Source organism: Sander vitreus, chromosome 14 (genome assembly GCF_031162955.1).
Source record: "Sander vitreus isolate 19-12246 chromosome 14, sanVit1, whole genome shotgun sequence".
Classification (NCBI taxonomy): Eukaryota; Metazoa; Chordata; class Actinopteri; order Perciformes; family Percidae; genus Sander; species Sander vitreus.
In genome coordinates, this window is record NC_135868.1 from 9,635,396 (window position 1) to 9,653,954 (window position 18,559).

General features: G+C 39.8%; 2 protein-coding genes across 5 annotated transcripts in view; one reads left to right on the plus strand and one right to left on the minus strand.

Moving 5' to 3' along the window:
• Positions 1–6,751: 6,751 nt before the first annotated feature.
• On the plus strand, positions 6,752–12,705 carry LOC144529466 (mediator of RNA polymerase II transcription subunit 30). Of its 3 annotated transcripts, none has more exons than XM_078268575.1 (5): positions 6,752–6,944; positions 8,208–8,438; positions 10,274–10,432; positions 10,715–10,804; positions 11,680–12,705. In XM_078268575.1, exons 2-5 carry the CDS (start codon positions 8,214–8,216, stop codon positions 11,806–11,808), a joined length of 603 nt encoding a protein of 200 aa, XP_078124701.1. In that variant the 5' UTR covers positions 6,752–6,944; positions 8,208–8,213; the 3' UTR covers positions 11,809–12,705. The 3 variants fall into 3 exon arrangements, with proteins under 3 accessions (XP_078124701.1, XP_078124702.1, XP_078124703.1); XM_078268576.1 differs by having other exon boundaries at positions 8,212–8,438; XM_078268577.1 differs by having other exon boundaries at positions 6,753–6,944; positions 11,713–12,705.
• A 656-nt stretch (positions 12,706–13,361) lies between these two features.
• The window catches only part of ext1c (exostoses (multiple) 1c), a 76,168-nt gene continuing 70,970 nt past the window's right edge, over positions 13,362–18,559 (minus strand). For both annotated transcript variants that reach the window (XM_078267824.1, XM_078267823.1), the window contains exons 6-12: positions 17,686–17,818; positions 17,018–17,136; positions 16,763–16,858; positions 16,312–16,398; positions 16,041–16,201; positions 14,328–14,499; positions 13,362–14,210 (exon numbers count right to left, since the gene is read on the minus strand). In XM_078267824.1, coding sequence (XP_078123950.1) covers positions 14,025–14,210; positions 14,328–14,499; positions 16,041–16,201; positions 16,312–16,398; positions 16,763–16,858; positions 17,018–17,136; positions 17,686–17,818 — 954 coding nt within the window. In that variant the 3' untranslated portion in view covers positions 13,362–14,024. The remainder of the gene's footprint in view (positions 14,211–14,327; positions 14,500–16,040; positions 16,202–16,311; positions 16,399–16,762; positions 16,859–17,017; positions 17,137–17,685; positions 17,819–18,559) is intronic.

Below are 18,559 nucleotides of genomic sequence, written 5' to 3' on the forward strand. Positions count from 1 at the left end.
TGAAGTGTAATATAAAGCAGAGTTCCACATTGAATTACATAGGGAAATGGCCCTCTTTAAAGCAGCCTTGGGGATCTTTATCCAAGTGAAAATATTTGTTACTGAAGAATAAATCAATAATCATACAGCTGATATCAAAGCTCGGTAGTTGGGCATTATTCATACACCTGTTGCTGCATTTACAGTAAGCCACTAGGAAGCAGAGTCATGAGAAGAACAGCCAACCAAAATGCAAATGGGGTGGCATTTGCGAAAAGAGTTTCTCTGCCAAAGAGAGCTCTGCCATGTCCATCAGTGTGTAGGATTAATCCAGTTGTTTTGACATTTTCCCCAAGAGGTTCCCACCATTTCAAATAAAAAATACATTTAGAGTCCTATGGTAATGAATTACTATTTTATTTGCCAAAACATCCAGATACATGTCATATCCTGTGTCTATGAATTAAGATATAGTTTTGAAATCTGAAGCATGGCATTATACATAAATCATTGAGATTGTGTGGAACAGTCTTGATCAAAAGCGGAAAAGAGCTCAGTGCAAACAAAGCACTTCATAGCATTAATATGACACATGTATGACAGCCACAGTGAGAGCCATTAAATAAGAACCAATTTGTATCTTGAGGAAAGGTGAATTTGTGATTTTTTTTGGTTTTATACTTTCAGGCCAATGCACCACATATCAGAACAGAGATCGCAGGCACCAGGAGTTGACTGCAGGACCCGAACAAAGAGGCAGACGTCGCAGCTGAAGTCGTGGCTCCAGAGGACTTTGTGGGCTGCTGCGATGGAGTGATGGTAGTTGTGTTGCATGAAGAGGTGGAAGGTGCTGGAAGTTTTTTGGAGGTTACGTGAGTAGAGGCATGGCCGGGCAGTGGTGTGGTTGCTGCTGCAGGTTGGGTGGCAGTTGGTTTGGTGTTGTTGCTGGTCACTGCTGCATTTGTGGATTTTATAGGGTTCTCCTGTAAAAAAAATAAATAAATAAATAAAAATGTTTGCATAGAGCACAGACTATTTGGGGAAAAGCGAAAAAGAAAAAGAACTATCTTTAGGATAAATACCACTCGAAGTAAGGGAGAAAACCTGTATCTTTGGTAAACCAACCCTTTAAGAAACAAAAATGTAACCATATAAATGATAAAAACCCTAAAAAAGCAGACAAACAGATGATACAAACAGATGATACTACCAGACATAATGATATTTATTTATAAGAGTAATAAGAAGATGCAATTATATTCTTATTACTTGGCTAAATTCTAAACACCATTATATACTGTTATTATCTCCTGCCTGCAATATACTGTCAGTTGATGCCATAAAGCCGCAGAACACTGTCTCTGTGACAAATAATTCATTGCTACACCATGTAAAGATCAAGCACCTGCTTCTCCAGTACCCAGTAGTCCCTTATGTACTCCAATGAGTACATGAGGCATGAAGACATGAACCATACTTTACATATTGCTGTAGTTGGTCAGGCCAGGCAGGTGGTTAGAGGCCTGCAGCACATCTCTGCCCTCAACTAATTGTACAGGATATGTGTCTGTTGTTTTTCATCTCCCCTTTAGTCCAAACCTACGCTTTATTTTCCCTGATAGGTTATCTAGTTTATCTGGAAACAGGAGTACTCCCGTGGCTGTCACCAAAGCTCCCTGCAGCAAAAGAAGGGATATGTGATCAAGTGGTTTATCGGTGTTTTAAGACCCCAACGTCTCCTTCCAGGCAGCACTAGGCACTAGGATTAGGCAATGGTTATGGTTAGGGTTAGGGTTAGGTGCCTTGAAATCAACGGTCACAGCGCTACCTGGAAGGAGACGTTGGGGGCTTAAAACACTATCGAGCGATCAAGTGCAGGTCTAATTTATTCGGTTTCAGAATTATAGCAGTGGAGGAGCTATGTTCCTGGTCATAATTATGGCGATGTGGAACAGTTAAAATTTAACATGACATGGTTAATAAAATGCATTGACTAACCCTCAAAAGCTTTTAAGTAGTTACATATAATGAGCCATTTTGTAGTAGTGTATTAGTGTAGTAAGTATTCAATGGTTTTCTTTTCTTGTTTAGGGTTTTTTAATGGTTAAAAACAAACTATAAACACAAAATCAACTGTTTCCAAGGTCAAGAATGAACTTTCAATTTTCACTGTTAAGCCAACATTGATAAGAAGTCCTTAAAGTGCTAAAGCAAAAACAGCTCTAGAACAGCTTGGACCATGTGGTGACAACTGTTTCCAAAGTCAAGAATGAATACTTACTATTTTCATACTCATTTTATCATTTATTTAATTTCTCTTCTTTAAGTGTTACGTTTTGCAAGAGAGATCTTTTGTTTCAAGCAGAAAAAATGCTTGTTGTACCAAAGAAGCATTTTTATTTTTTCCATTGACCTCCATTTGTCAGTATAAGGTACTTAGTAGTACTTAGTAGGTAAGGTACACTTAGGCAAGAAAAACAAAAGGCAGCTGTGCTTTGTGTTCAAAATCCTGACAAATCTGCTGTCCAAACAGTGTCCACTACTCAGAGAGGGTGAACTGTTTGGCCATCACTGGTCCATGAAAGGTCACTTGTCCCACAACATGTTTTTTTTTGTTACCACTATCCAAAGTGTCCCTTACCTCAGTGCAGCCCAGTAACATGAAGGTCCAACAGACACAGAGGACAAGCATTCTTGTATTCCCCATCTTGGTCTTCATTTGTACTTTACGGCTATCCCCACCTTTCTGTCTGTCCCTTTATACCTGCCAGCTCTCCATAACACTGATGCTGATAACTCTTAGTCGTCAGAGAGAGAATAACAAACATACTGTATACATAGTGTGCTCTGGAGCATTTCCAACTTGACCTGCAGTATTAATGATAAGCAAGAGCAGAGAAACAAGTTGTGATTTGTAAATTAGAATCATGTCATGAGGAAAAAAGGCTTGCGTGTATCAGTCTTTCACTGTATTTTGTTAAAAGTAGATCATACTGAATGTCTTCTCCAAAGCCAGGGTTACATTTTGGTTTTTTACTCACACCAATACATGCCCAGTTCAACCCTGGAGATTAAGGCACACTGATGAAATGATGCTGAGGGGATTTGTGTCTGGGATTTGGACACCAAGGACTGTCCCACATCGTACAGTAGTGTCATATTACCGGAAATATTACATTACTTGGTGTGCTGTGCACCTTTATTTTTCAGTAGTTATGTGTAACACTACCAGATTTTATTCCTGCAAAAATCCTTGAGACCCTAATTGTGCGTGGTTTTTGGACCAAACACTGCTACTGAAAGATTTTAAACAGTATTTCATGGCTTTTTGGATGTACCTGTGTTAGAATAATTTCATTATCAAATAATAGACAGGACCACTGAAGTTATATCAAAGTTCATTTTTACTTGTGAACACAAGGAGACAGTTACAGTACTCACAGCATGAGTACAGAAGTGACCTAACGAAAAGCTCTCTACAGCCGCTTTTTATAATACCAAGTGAAATGCAATACAATCATGGTATACGAGTTGGTGTCGTCAGTTGTTATCTGGTAAGAGACGATGAAGTCTCCCTTATCTAGTCAGGGAGCACCTTTTCCTTCCTCAGCATCACACCGTGCTCCAGACAAGGACAAGACAGTGGCTCCCAGATGGCAACAGCAGCAACAGTGTTTTGTCTTGTTATAATGCAAACAGTTTTAATAATAATCAGAGAAAAAGTGTCATAATTTTTCCCTAACAACCTGCCCTGATACACACTGCCAATAAACTCTTTTCAAAAAATCACACTACAAAAAAGTTGAAAACTCAACAAACCAATGAAATGAATTAAGTTAAAACAATTGACTTAACCAATAACATTATGTTAAAATATTATGGGCTTAAAGTGTCTTTAATCAATATTCTATTTTATTTAGTTTACCAGCCTGTAACTTTTCTGTTTCTGTTCACTCCCACTGCTCTCATAGCGTAGTTTTTGAGCCAAAGCACGTAACTATTTTCAGTGAAAAAAAACTTTGTTCCTTGTCTTGCTCTGATAAACTTTTTACTGTCCACTACCTGCCCAACACCAAACAACAAAGAGACAAAGTTAGCAACTAACGTTAACAATAAGCTAAGCTGGACTTTCAGTCAAACCACAATTTTAAGTTACAAGACCTAACTCATAATAACAATAGCAAGATGATTTAACTGAACCTGACTTAAAACTAAAACACTGATATAATTACACTGAGTTGCTGTAACAATGAGCAATGGATCACGTATGAAAGAGTCTAATGAAAGCATGGAACGTTTTGAAAACTGAAGAACCCATTCCAAATTCCTCATTTATGTGCTGCTGTTTATTGTCATCAGTGTGTTTCTGTGTCTTTAATGCCTTCCTGCAAACCAAATCTCCCTCAGGATACTATAAAGGTTCTGCAGTGAGCACACACAACCATTATGAAAATAGCGAAGTACACAAACAAATGGAGGGAGACATGAAACTGCTCAGATAAACTTGAGGAAGAGAAAAAAGACAACATAGGAAAATGTATCTAATTTACCTAAAAAATGGGATGTAACCACAGAAACCAGTCACAGGGTTGCTCTGATAACACAAGAATTCTTCTCTGCTTACTTTGACATTTTTCCCAAACCAAATGAACATAGTTCTGATTCAAATTTGGGGAATAAAGCACGTTTGATTGCACCTTGCCTGTTGACTAGCAGCTGATGTGTTGGAATAACTGAAGCAAGCAGAATGGAATGTGCCACTGTGATGTTTAGCTTTTGATATCCAGATTGTACAAAAATGCTTGAGGCAAAACTGGCGTCTTTCTAAGAGGCAAAGCAATGATGTGACAGCCTCATTGCACTTGTGCATGAAATAAAATTAATACCAGTTAATAACATTGGATACCGGTGTTTCCAGTTTTAACTTTGCAGTGTTTTACTTTAGAAAGATCTAATTCATCTTCCCATAAAACTTCAGCTTATCTATTTTTAAGTAAAAGTAAACAGACAATCCCATTTTATTGGGTTAGAGATGACAGAGGGAAGGGTGTGACAGAGAGGCTTCAAGGGAAAAGTTAAGTAAAAAGTTACACAATTCTCACAAGAACTCTGTGTAGCCTAAGTTATTTCACGATTAAGATAACTACATTTGTCCTCAAATGCAACCCACAAATTCACATAATCTAATAAAGCTTAGAGTAAGTTCAGTCAAGAAGACCATCTTGTGTTATTCACTCATTGTCATAACTCATGAGATCACAGCCAAGCCTTTGTGGTGCTTTATCAGCTGTGTTATCACTATGCTGCATATTTCCTGGTATCAGCCATTTAAATGCCTCTTTCAGATAACACAATGGTCCTTATCATCAGTGCTACTGCGTATTTAATTTGTAAAACTATAATGTTTTCTTTCCCACATCCCTATTTGTAGGATTAGCTAAGGATCCATTTTTGAAGGTCCATATCTTGCTTTGATATCGAAGATGCTATTAACCCTTTTTTTGTTACATGTTTTGTATGATGAGAGTTGCTGATTGCAATATATAATGGTCGGTAAATTCATTGAGTTTTGCTATAAAGATGAGAGAAGGGGTCCTGTGGATTTTTCATTAGATGCGCAGACAATCATGTTTATATAAACTCAATATTGCAAAACTTTAGAGTACATGGTTGCAACAATGAGCAATGGATGACGGGTGAAAGAATCAAATAAAAGCATGACATGTTTATAAAACTATAAATTGAAGAACCCATTCCAAACTCCTCATTTATGTGCTGCTGTACATTGTCATCAGTGTGTTTTTGTGTCTTTAATGCCTCCCTGCAAACCAAATCTCCCTCAGGATACTATAAAGGTTCAGGTTGAAGTTCTGCCGTGAGCACACAACCATTATGAAAATAGCAAAGTACACAAACAAAAGGACGGAGACGTAAAAAAAACTCCCAACAGGTCAGAGTCAAAACAGGGTATAGATGACTTATTGCAGCGACACAGAGCAGGGAAAAGTAAAATAGCTCTGCTTCCAGCTTCACAATCAATTTTTGCAGGTTTGTATTTATTTTCTGTTCTTTCCAGTTTCTTTGCACACTGCTTAATTTGATCCGACCTTGGAGGAAATTCTAAATACTTTGGACACATAGAAATAATGTATTTCACAACTAAACTGTATTGCCTTTTAGTTTGATCAGATACTGCTACCTATGTGGGGATTTCACTTGCATTTGTTAAGGTCGAAAAGGAACCACACCTTATCAAAAACATAATGTACTTCCTTAAAACGTCTACCATGAGGGCAACCTTTGATCTTATGTAAACCACGGAAGATAAACCAGAGTGGCTGACACCATAGTTTAACAAATAAAGAAAGCAGGTTAACACATAAATGATTTGCCAATTCCAAATCTCATAGGGCTGGCCAGACTTCAAGGCAAAGTCTCACTCATATGACCTTCATATAATCCTCGGTCTATTTTTATTATTAGTATTGCCTATTAGGGCAGGCTTATTTATGTAATTTCTACATTTTATTATGAGAAACAGAAAAAAGTGTATTTGATCAAACTAAAAGGCAATAACATTTAGTTTTGAAATACATGATTTGTGTCCAAGAAAATAGTGTATCTGCATAAATATTCAATTATTGCTGCTTACACATGCATCAGTAATATTAATCCAATAATAAAATATGTAATAATAAAACACTGCATGCTCCCAAGATTTCTGTGTGATGTTCTATGTTAATATTTAATCAACAACTACTGTTCCCATCTGGTGGTGCGGAATGTGTCATGTGACCGGAAGTGACGCAATAATTAAAAAAACGTGCAGCGCTTTCTGAAAGAAATAAGTGGAAAGGTCTCATTATGTTTTATTTTAAATAATAAATAAGCTAACGTTATTTACGCAACTACTAGAGCAAGCCGGACATATTTGGACAGCATTTAACAGAGGGAAGTTAATTTAGGTAAGCGGTTTTCTGCTTTGGCCACTAGCTAGTTAGTTAGCTGGCTGGCTAGCGGCTAACTAACTAGCTAGCCTCAGTATGAGTCTTTACATTAACGTCAGGCTGTTCAGGCTAGCCTGTTTAGCCTCCAAGGTTAGCTTTTGTCAGTCAGTAAAAACGCTGTGTTTATTTAGTATCTTTAGTTTAGCTAGTGCATCCTAGAATAGACGTTTTGACCATGTGGAGTACGTTTTCACAGTTTATGTTAACGTTAGCAAATAGAGTTACAGCAACGTTATATCGTCAGGACTTTATGTAAAATTATCATTTGGAAACTTTGAGTTAGTATTATGTTACTATAGTTATTATTAACGTTACTATTATACCTGACCATTGCGCATACTATATATACTGAACTTTGGTCATCCAGATTAATATTTTGCACACCTTGCTCAAAACCGTACGGCCTTAAAACCGTTATTGTACATATTTGTCATAGTGTCTTTTACATATGTGTTATTGTACTATTTCTATTCTATATTTATGTTCTGACTGTTGCTCTATTGTTTGTTGTTCTTTTCTGTTTTCATATATTTATTGTGCACCAAACACACCAAGTTAAAGTCCATGCAAGTGAAAACTTAGTTTGGCATCTCATTCTGATAATTTTAATGAACTAACTTAGCTGTGCCAAGAGAATCTCAATCATTCCCAATCTTGCAGAGACGGAGAGCGTAGGTATATGTAAGGAGATAACATGGACACAGGCTAATTATTGCTAACTAACATGCTAGTTAACATTAGTAATTACACTTAAACAGCTAATGTAAGTCGAAACTGCCTGCGAGCTTCTCCTGTACTATACGGTAATTCCTCTACTATGCGACAGAAAGTCGCTTAGTTATGACACAATCGTTAGCCTATTTTTACAAAAACGTCTACTACGGAGCCATAACGTGAGTTACAAGGTAATGGAGCCTTTTATACGTTGTCGTGTTTCTTTAGAAATATACAATGGAAAAATAAAGTCTTTAAACGCTTCAGATGTAAAGTTATTCGCTGTCAAAGTGATGCCAAAATGAATGGCAGTCAATGGGATGCTGACGTCGGGTGATCGTTTTGTAGCATCAAAATGGCGCCATAGGAGGTTCGAGCTCTGAAGCGAAGCTTACCCCCTTGCTGATAACGTGTATGAGTCGCCCCATTTGTGACATCAGCACAAGTCAATTTCTGAATACTGGGTTCATAACGTCACTCTCATCTCTTTCCCACATATTTGCCTAGCTAGTGATGGCAGCCTCGTTACCTCAGAAGCCAGGGATGGCAGGGATGCCCTCCCAGCAGCAGCCCCACCTGCCCCCAAGTGCTGTCTCTGCTGCAGGTCAGCAGCCCATGCCCCCTCAGGGGGCACTGAGGGAGATCTCCCCAGTTTTCCTCTGTCGGATTGGACAGGAGACAGTCCAGGACATTGTGACTCGCACCATGGAGATCTTCCAGATCACACGAGCTACGCAGGTACTGGACACTGTTAGCTAGGTAAAGATAATGTTTTGAAATAGCAGAGAATGTCCACCCCCATCTTTTCTATGTGAGCTGTCGTTAGGCTTTAGTTTAGTTTATTTGAGGATCCCCCAGCTGTGCCTTTTTATTCGCGTTCTGTGTGAAACTACTCGTGACAAAAAAAAACGTTCGAAAACATATATTGACAGTGTTTCCTCAATGTTGATAGCATAGTGGCGGTCCGCCACTGTAAAATTTCCATCGCCACGGTATCAGAAATAGGGCAGACGCACAACAGAGTTTCCGCTATGTACACCGCGCACCACCGCTCCTTCAGCTGTTTATGAAAAGTCATAAAGTCGTAGCGCCGTCTGCTCTATTGAACTCAAGCAACTGCCATCCGCTCTCTCTCCCCCTAGGGTGAGCAGAGCAACTGGAACAGTGACAGGACGTCATCACTCGCGAAGTTATGGCAACCAAATAAACAACAGGGCGAGTACTACTTCACTCAATAAGTGATTAACAGCGACGAAAGCCGCGACATGAAATCCGCACTAACACCCGTGAAATATGACAGCTACAGTTTATTGGAAAATAGCATTGTGATGGATTTACTATCCCAGACCCCAATTTAATCAGACCCCAGATGAGACAAGAAGCTAACGTTAGCCACGCTGCTGTGACGGCCCCTCTGCCTCTGACTCGCCGCTGCAGGAGACTGTGTGTATTCCTCCGACACGCTGTAGTAACGTTACTGATTTAAAACCGTTTTCCAGGTTAGTGGGGGTGCATACCGCTCAAAACCAACATGAAAAATGTAGCTAGTAATGTTCACTCAGCATTTTGTTTTGTTGTTAAACTGTGTGTAAAATGAGCAGTGACGTTAAATCACCCTACGGTACCGTCTATTTTCTGGATGGTTTCAAGGTAACGGTCGGTAGCGTACATTGGCAGATAAGCCCGACCCCGAAAAAATTTCTAGCGGAAACACTGATTGACATGCGAAATAATCGCACGAAAAAACGTCCCTGGTGTGTAAAGATATTTAAGCACAGCTAGTCTTCCTGGGTCCACATTTAAAAACAGTCAACTCGTGGTGTGAAAGCCAAGTTTTGTTAACATCAGCACATACATTTTCTTATTGTGTAGGATCTACTGTTATAGTGATAGACCACATGGCTTACATTTCAGAAAAAAACAGATTTTTCTTTTGTGAAGCCTGAGTTTTTATTGACAAAGTGTCAGAGATGTGTGTATTAAAACATGTTAGCCTGTCTTGCTGTTGCACTTGGCTGAGACTAATCCTTATTTTTTTATTAGTTTTTCACCTTTTATAGGCAGGACCGAATATTAGAATTCTGTTCTTTACTGATATCATAGATCACAATTTTAGTTTAACTTATACTATCTAGTCTTTACTGTCTCCTTCCTCTGGTGTCTGTCAGTTTGCATTTGTCCCATCTTCCTTTCTGGCGTATCTGCTTGTCAGCATCTATCTTACTCGTCTATCTCCTCCTGGTCTGTGTCTCTAATTGTCTCTCACTGTGTTTCTCAGTGTATCACTCACCTCTTCCAGCTTGCCCTTGTCCATTAAACTTTAGAAGTTCTTTTTTTTTTTTTTTCTCCTTCACCGAAAACTCAGAGTAAAGGAGCAGCATCGGGGCCATGGACTCAAAAATTGTGTTGTCATGCATTTTTACCCAGGCTTGACCAATCGCCATCCACATGTTCTTATATTTAATACACTATAAAAAATGTGTATTAAAGTGTATACTGTCTTCATATTAATAACCAACTAGTTTTGATATCTGCAGATTACTGATGAGCGACGCTGTGTGTCTTTGATGTAGCTTCCTAATGGCGTGACCCAGAGCCAGGCGATGTACCAGGACCGCTTTGGGAAGCTCCAGGAACACCTACGGCAGCTCGCCCTGCTGTTCAGAAAGCTGCGGCTCCTGTATGAACGCTGTGTGGAGATGACATCTGACCTGCAGGAGGGGCCGTCAGAGGTGAGGAAGGAGCCCTCTGCTTAGATGATGTTCACGCAGTTTTTTCTTTCAGATATTCTGTGTTTTTGAAAGGATATAAATGATGAATATTGCTTGAAACATGTAAATTAGAACAAACCTGAAAATGAGCTTTACTCTTTTTGTCCTTTTGATCAGGGCTTGATTGTATGTATTTGTAGAATTCCCCGTGGATCCACACTTAGGTTCTTTCAGGATCAAAACCCAATGCATTCATAGACAGGAGGGGGAAGAAACTGATTTGTATGTATTCTGTGTCCTCAGCTTCTGCCATATGTTGGAGAGGAGCTGGTTTCTGTCAAAGTGGAGCCCTGCAGTTCTGCTGTCAACCAGGAGAGAAAAGAGGTTCTAGAGGTGCATTCCGTTTTTTGTTTTTTTTTGTCACAACTATCACGCATCATTTCTGCATTGGAGTAGTGAGTGAAGTAGTGACAGCTACGCCTCGCTATGTTGTTGTCAGGTTGCAATACAATTAGTAGTTTTCCTGACCTGCAGTAACCCATGCTCTAATAAATAAAATACATGCTGTTAAGTAATTACAAATTAGTAGAATGTTCCTCATATTGCCAGATATTGCAAAATATCTAGCAAAATCTAAAGATCATTTAAGTCTAACATTGCTGCAACTATTTAAATTGCGTCAATGTACTGTTATTTGGGTGACACAATATTACTTCTTGGCAGTTCAGACTGACTTGTTTTTTTGTGCTATTTGCTCTTAGAAATGCAAGTGGGATTCCCATTAGGTTTAGAAAGAACACTGAGCAAGACAAGATATTTAGCTTTTTAAAGTCCCCTGCAAATGCCTCTAGGTGGCAGTGCTGACACAGGACGAGGGTACACCTTGCTGGTGTGGATGGAACACAGAAACCATGCATAGTTTGTACCTTAAATGAAGTTAAAATCAGGGTTGTTTTTGTAAATGTTAGAGACATTATTCTAGCGGAATGAAGATTTCAATTTGTTTCGGAAATTGCCACCAGGCAGCCAGTGGAACAGTGGAAAAGGTTTGCCTAAAGCTGGTAGGCTTGTTTGTTTTATTAACAACATAGTAGTAAAACAGTTAAAAGTATCTTCTTTTTTTTTTTACTCTCAAAATCCTCCAGCAGGTATTACCGTACATAAGCCTCAATTATTGATAATGACTATAGTGTGTAAACTAGGTTCTGTCCTGATGCTTGTGACTGTAAGAATGGTAAATGTGAAAGCTATGGTTCATGTGCTTTAAGGTGTTTTCCTGTGTCTTCCTGGTTCACCTGCAGAAGGTACGCCAGAAGAACCAGGAGATGAAGGTTCTGATGGATCAGATGAGGAACCTGCTGTGGGATGTCAACGCCATGCTGACGCTCAGGAAATGATAGTTCCACCAGATCCTCTCTCTTTTTAAGAGATACATTCCTCCACAGACGTATGGACTGATTAATGGCAAAGACCAGGTGAAATAAGGGAATTTCTGTTGGATTTGGATTATGGGACCTTTCACTATGTGTGTCCTTTGTGTTGACACTTCATCACTGAAACTCATAAGTCACAGAAGAACTTCTGCTGTTTAGTATGTATGATATTGAAGTTGTTGAGGGGGAAACTATTATTTAGATAGGATCATGCTTCATGAAAGCTTAAAAAGGATAACCTGATACACTCCAAGGAATCATTCTCTTTTTGTACGTGGCAGCTGACAGCCTACTTTATGTTTGCCAAGTGCTCTACAACTGTTACTTTGCCAATGTGTTTATTCAAATAAGTTATGGATTCCTGTTTTCATACTGTTTAAGAGTGGAAACCTGTATTGCCTCAGCTAAAAACAAAAAAAGTCGTATTGATGGTGTTTTGCCCCCGGGTGCTGACTCGACACCAGACAGACTTGTATTCATTGCAGGTAATTCTACCAGTAAGCACAGAGGCTGATCTGATGACTGTGTTTACCACAGGAACATTTGCCCTTATTATGCTTTGTCAGTTGTAAAACAGTATGAGTTCAGAATTCAAATCAGCCCCTTGGCAGCTATGTATCTCAGGTGCTTTGTACATAGGTGTGTGTGTGTGTGTGTGTGTGTGTGTGTGTTTGTGCATGTGCTTAATGAGATTAGCTTCCTGAGTGCTAGACAGCACACCTGTTTACCCTGAGGGGGTTGAGACTTGCTTGCCTGTGAATTTATTTTTGTAAACTGTGGGACAAAAGGTTGGCCTACTGGGTCATTTCTGTTTTCTATAAAATAAACTTTTTTAAACAAAATTTCTAAACATATACTTTTAAGTCTTGCTTCTAGATAATAGACCAGCTAAGACTTTGTTTCAATTCCAACCCTGAGGGTCGATGTGGGAATGCATGATCTCCTTCACAATTGAGATTGTATATAAGTACATCAAGGCATATCCACCGACTTTTGTATTCATCTTTCTTTACACACTAACAGCTCATCCGTGTAGCGCTCCTACACATCAAGGCATCAAAGACACAGTCACAAAAATACTAAGGACGTGATTGAGCAACACTTTTGATTGCTGTAATTGTATTTATCATTTTACAGCCAATTCAATCTGCCCAAAGGGTTCTCCATCAAATTGATTGCTACAAAGATAAAATCTCAGGATTTTAGCTGTGTAAGGCACGCTAATACACGCTACACACTGTACACAGCACAAGTTATCAGTGTACCTGATGGGAAAATGTGCTTATCTCAGTTTATTTGAGCCGCATATGTTTACACAACATGAACTGGGCTCATGGTAATTTCTGATGAACTGTGGAAATATTAAGTAGTAGTATGCTTAGTTGAGAGTAAAATTGAAACAATTAGTCAATTTGCAAAAAAAATGTGATAACCGATAGAATTGTGATACAAGTCATTTTCTTTAGCAAATTGTTAAAGATTCACTAGTTCCTGCTTCTCAAATGTGACTCAGTCACCTCTGCTGAAAATAAATCTCCCAGACTGCTTCGAATAGAGCATGTGTGCCAAGTAAAGGGGAAAAAAGACAACTACTGTAAGTGCAGCATCATGCCAGAATTTGCATTTATAAATCATTTTATTGGTTTTACAGTTAGCATTTTGATGTGAATTGATCTGTTTCCAGGGCAACAGTCCCTGCAAGTAATGATGAGACACCATTTGGCAGATGGAGTGCATGGTGGCACCAATACCAGTCCACCATTTTCTTGTAATTGTTACAGCAGTAGCACTGACATTTGAAGTGTTCAGTGCTCCTTTTTTTGCTGTCCAATAGAGATTGCCCTTTCTCAGTGGGAGGCCCAATCACAGGGACTCTTTCTAGGCCCCTAAATGTCCTCCTTTGTGTTCTTACCAGACTCACGGAGGTGGGAGAATCATTTGAAGCTCCTTTCAAACTTGTATAGGCCCTTTACTCTATATTTATATGTATACAGTCCACCAGGGTCTGTCTCATGATTATACTTTGTCCATGTCACAAATTGACCACACTGGCACTTTGTCCACATCCCAGACAGTCTAGAGTATCCCATCTTGATTAAATGGTCCATTTGTCTGTCAAAAAGGCCACTAGACAAGACCTTGATGCTTCCCAGCCTTTCTGTCCATTTTGTCCATCATTTTCATGCTCTCTCCAGGTCTTTGTACTTCTTGCGGAGGACAGACACTTGATCTTTGAAGAGCACAGGGTCCAGGCGAAACTGAGAGTGGACCAGAGGCATATAGCCAAACCAGTTGGCAAAGGTGTTGACACACTCCTGCCGCTGGTTAAAGTGCTCCGGGTTGGCCCAGGGGACACTTTTTGTACCCTGAGAGGTTGACAAAGACACGGTCATTTATCATCCAGCACTGATCTGCCATTTGAGTCAACAGCATCCACAGACTACAGCATTAAACACAAGTTTGAAAGACAAATGTCTACCTACCTGTGGACTGGGCAACTCTTTGTACTGCTTCCTTTGAGCCACTTTGACTGGCGGCAGGTGGGTTACAGCAGAGACCAGGAAGTTCATCAGGATGTCCTCACAGTTGGAGGTGCGATCCACCAGAGTCCGCAGAGACTGGGGCAGGTAGTGGGAGAACAGGTAGTGGTAGTACCTGTAGAGCAGGGAAAGCATTATACAAGCATGTATATAATGGTATTAAAATATAAAAGAATGGATAGAACATTTGCAAGGATATTATTAATGAGAGCAAAACATGTTGCAGACATTGGATCAGCCTTATTATCACTTCCAATAACTAACATGGAGATCAGGGGTTCAACTCGCACCACAAAAACAAGTTAGAAACACAAAGCACATAAACACATCATACAAATTCACATAAAGTCATACAAATTCAAAATATAAATTTGAAGAAGCATGACGTCAACGACTTGCAGATTACCCAGGTTTCTCAAACAAACAAGACTGCTGGGTTCAAAAGTTAACTTATTATAATAATCAGTATATTCCAGGATTTCTACCTCCTGACCGTTGAGCAGGAGGTAGGAGTTTTTTTTTGCCAGTGTTTCCAGGGGTAGGGCGGTCCAAAATCAATACACATTCTCGTTTTTTTTGTCACATTTGGTTATAAAAAGGCTTCTGGACACCAATTTAAAAATGATTAACTTCAGGTTCATGGAACATTTAGACATGATACAAGTAGTATTTAAAAGCTGTTATTTTCCCACCTCTGGCCTCTATTACACATTGTTCTATTATTCATCTTGCAGGAATATTTTGTCACGTCACCAGTGTGCAAAACCTGATGTTCTGTCTTACTATTATCAGTCTCTAATCACAATTTCAGCCTCTTAGACAAGCACAGCTAAACATTTATCTAAAAATGTATCGTACAGAATAAAGAGATCTCTGCAATCTAAGTTATCATAGGTGGAGGGCAGGCAGCAGCACCTGTTTGGTAACAGACATGGTAGCATCTACAGAAACGAGTAGATGGTGTGATGTATGGTGATGATATGTATCTGGGACACGTTAACCATTTCACCATCAGTGGGATTTGATATTTATAGTGCACAACAAACTCAACCCCTGTGATACAATGCATATGTTCTCCATAACTTTAGTTTTCAAGACTAGAGATTTTACTGAAGTGCATTTCATTCAGCTGCTAATTATGCATTACATGTGTCAGACTTGGCACCTGTGGGTTTTCTCCCACACTCCAAAGACATGCATGTGGTAATGTTGACTCTAAATTGCCCGTAGGTGTGAGTAGGAGCGTGAATGGCTGCCTCTAACCCTGTGATAGTCTGGCGACCTGTCCAGTGTGTACCCCACCTCTCACCCAATGTCACCTGGGATCGGCTCCAGCTCCCCCAGCGACCCTGATTAGTATAAGCAGTTACAGATATGGATGGAAAATGTGTTTTCATAGTAACTGACAAAAATGACCTTTTTCTCTCAAACTATGGCAAGGTTTCAACAGCTGTTATAATAGCCTGCCTGTGGAGTAGTTACATTCATATTGTCTAAGCGCTCACAGAGCAGCTAGTATGGCTGTAGACAGGTTGTAGTAGTCTTGTTTATACTTGTTTTAATAATAATGAAAACATTAAGAGGGAAAATATAAAAAAACAAAAAAAAAACAAGCTTTATATAGTATTTTCAGTCTGCTACAGTCTGTTGGTGTACCTGTGATAGAAGGCAGCTCCAGTCAGGACGATGGAGTAGTCGTTGGTCCATTTGGAGGTGTAGCCCCAGGCGTGCTTCAGGGGATCCCAGAAGTGGCTCCTGGGAGGGTAGCCCACGATCCGTTCAGGGAAGCTCCGCCACACCAAGAAGGCAAAGTTCACCTGCAAGTACATACATGGAACATTTATATATTGTTGCTACTTTTTCAGGAATATTGATTTTTATGTGTGTGCAGTTCTGCTGTGTTTCTTACTAACACATGTACACACACCTCACTGGTCAGCAGGACTGTATCCTCGTCCAGACTCAGCACTGCTTCTGTCTCTATGGCAACATGAGGTAGGAACCGACTGGTGGTCTGAGAGAGAAATACAATAGTAAGTAGCTGGTTCTGTAGGCTATACAGTATGTTGTCTGGCCTGTGTTTATGATAATGAGTGAGAGATGATGATACAGTGGATCACTATAGATTTTTGCCTTGGGAGTGAAAAAAATGTTGAGGATGAGTGACTTTATGAAACAGAACGCCACACGGATCGGTGGACATGTCAGATATACATGGTTAGAAGAGAGACAGAGAAAAATAGATCAAGGAGAAGACCCAGAGAAATGCAGTAACACAGATAGAGACTGAAAGAAAGAAAGATACATAAACAGACTGAGCGACTGACAGTTTGTCATGCTGTCACTCAGGCGTCAGTGTGAGTGGCTTTGGCTCTCACCTTCCTCCTGCCGTCTGTCACAGTGAGGGGGACGGGCATGGGAGGCCATTTGCTCCGAATGGGTGGCGGCTTCTCGCTGTTCCAGAGAATGATGATCTGGAAGTGGCAGGGTAAAGGAATTTTACACAACACATACAGAGATAGATGCATTAGACTGATCAGAAATGGCTGCCGACATTGATCACCAAGCAGGGTTTGGTAAAAGTATGCTTCCTTTTTCTTTTATTTGTGGCTACATTATATTTAATTCTCTACCTGTGAGCAGTATTTTGACTTGGAGACCACCTGAAGCAGCTTCATGATTGGCTGAGACTGGGAGACCAATGGGGAAACAGCATGGATGACAGCAGTGAACTCTTGACCTGGACTGACCCCTGAACAAGGTTATGAAAAAAATAATATAAGGGTAAGAGAGAGTGTGTTACCTGTTTGAATATTTATTAGGTGCTCTTTGGTACAAGAAACATATACAAGTGTATCTGTGTAAGTCCATCAAGGATCATCAGAAGAATTTAAAGCTGCCATGTGTAGATTTTGAAAGTTCACATTTATGGTGCCCCCCTACTGGTGGTATCAAAAAAGCATATAGACTGCATCAAATTTCGCCAGAATTGTCCCAATTTTAAAACAAAAATGCATGCTATCAGAATTAGCTAAAAAAAAAAGTCACATTAATATACACTTGAGTGGCTTTAAATAAATGCAAATAATAAACCTTATTTGTAACATATTTGAGCATGATTGCAAAATTCAAACTATTACAGATGAAGACTTCAGTACATTTTTTATTATGACTTGCTGGTTGAGTGTTGATTGCTCATCTCTCCCTCCACAGCTCTGACATACTAGTCTCATCAACATCCCTGATGTGCAATCAGGATTTGCATGCTGTGCAGACTCATTTGAATTAAGACTGTGTTTACCTAATCCCAGGTAGTAGAAAGGGAAATGTGCGAGGTGAGTGGAGTACTCTGGTAGGACCAGCAGACCTCCTGGCAGGGAGTTCCACATGTACTTGTTCCTCGATATGTGAGAAAACACACGGTCCTTAATGATCTGCGGAGGGAAAAAGGACAAAGTTGGATAAGGGTTGCAATGTGCGAATCAGAGAGAACATGTTCATTTTGTGTTGTAAAGTGACTGTTGTGCTCATCTAGTATAAGCCTGCACCAGATTCATTCCCTCTAAGCCGGTGGATGAGAGTCTTGGAGCTTAATGTAAACTCTACTGCAATTCAAGACCTGACACACTTGCATTTGCATATTAAAGCAACCTTGAATGAAAAGCTCTGTGTACTTCCCATTTTACACCAACGGGAGGTGTCCACACAGCAACACCAGCATGTAGCTGCTCAGAAGCCCTCTGCCTCACTGACCTCAGGCTGACTGCACAGCTGTCTCCCATGGGGAGAGGTTCCCCCCTGCATGCTGTATGTTTATAAGCAGCTTATCACCAACCTCCAGAACCTCTTCTTTATTATCTCTAGCATAAATCCCCAACAGCAAATACACCAGGGGCTGCCAGACTTGCCTTTATAAACAACAGAGTGCAAAGCCTACCACTCACTGTGCGATTTCTTCAGATTTCAGAGGGGTTAAATCTGTTGTTTCCCCTCATTTTCTTATGTGCTAAATTTGACACTGGCAGTGTGTGCAAAAACTGCTCATATTAGGAGGTTGTAATTTATTTTCATGTCTCGTCTAACCCTTGGGTTAACCTTCAAATGACATTCTCTTAGCTGCAGCAACTACCTTTGAAGTGCATTTCTTCACAGCTTCTCTTAAGACGGAAGGCTAA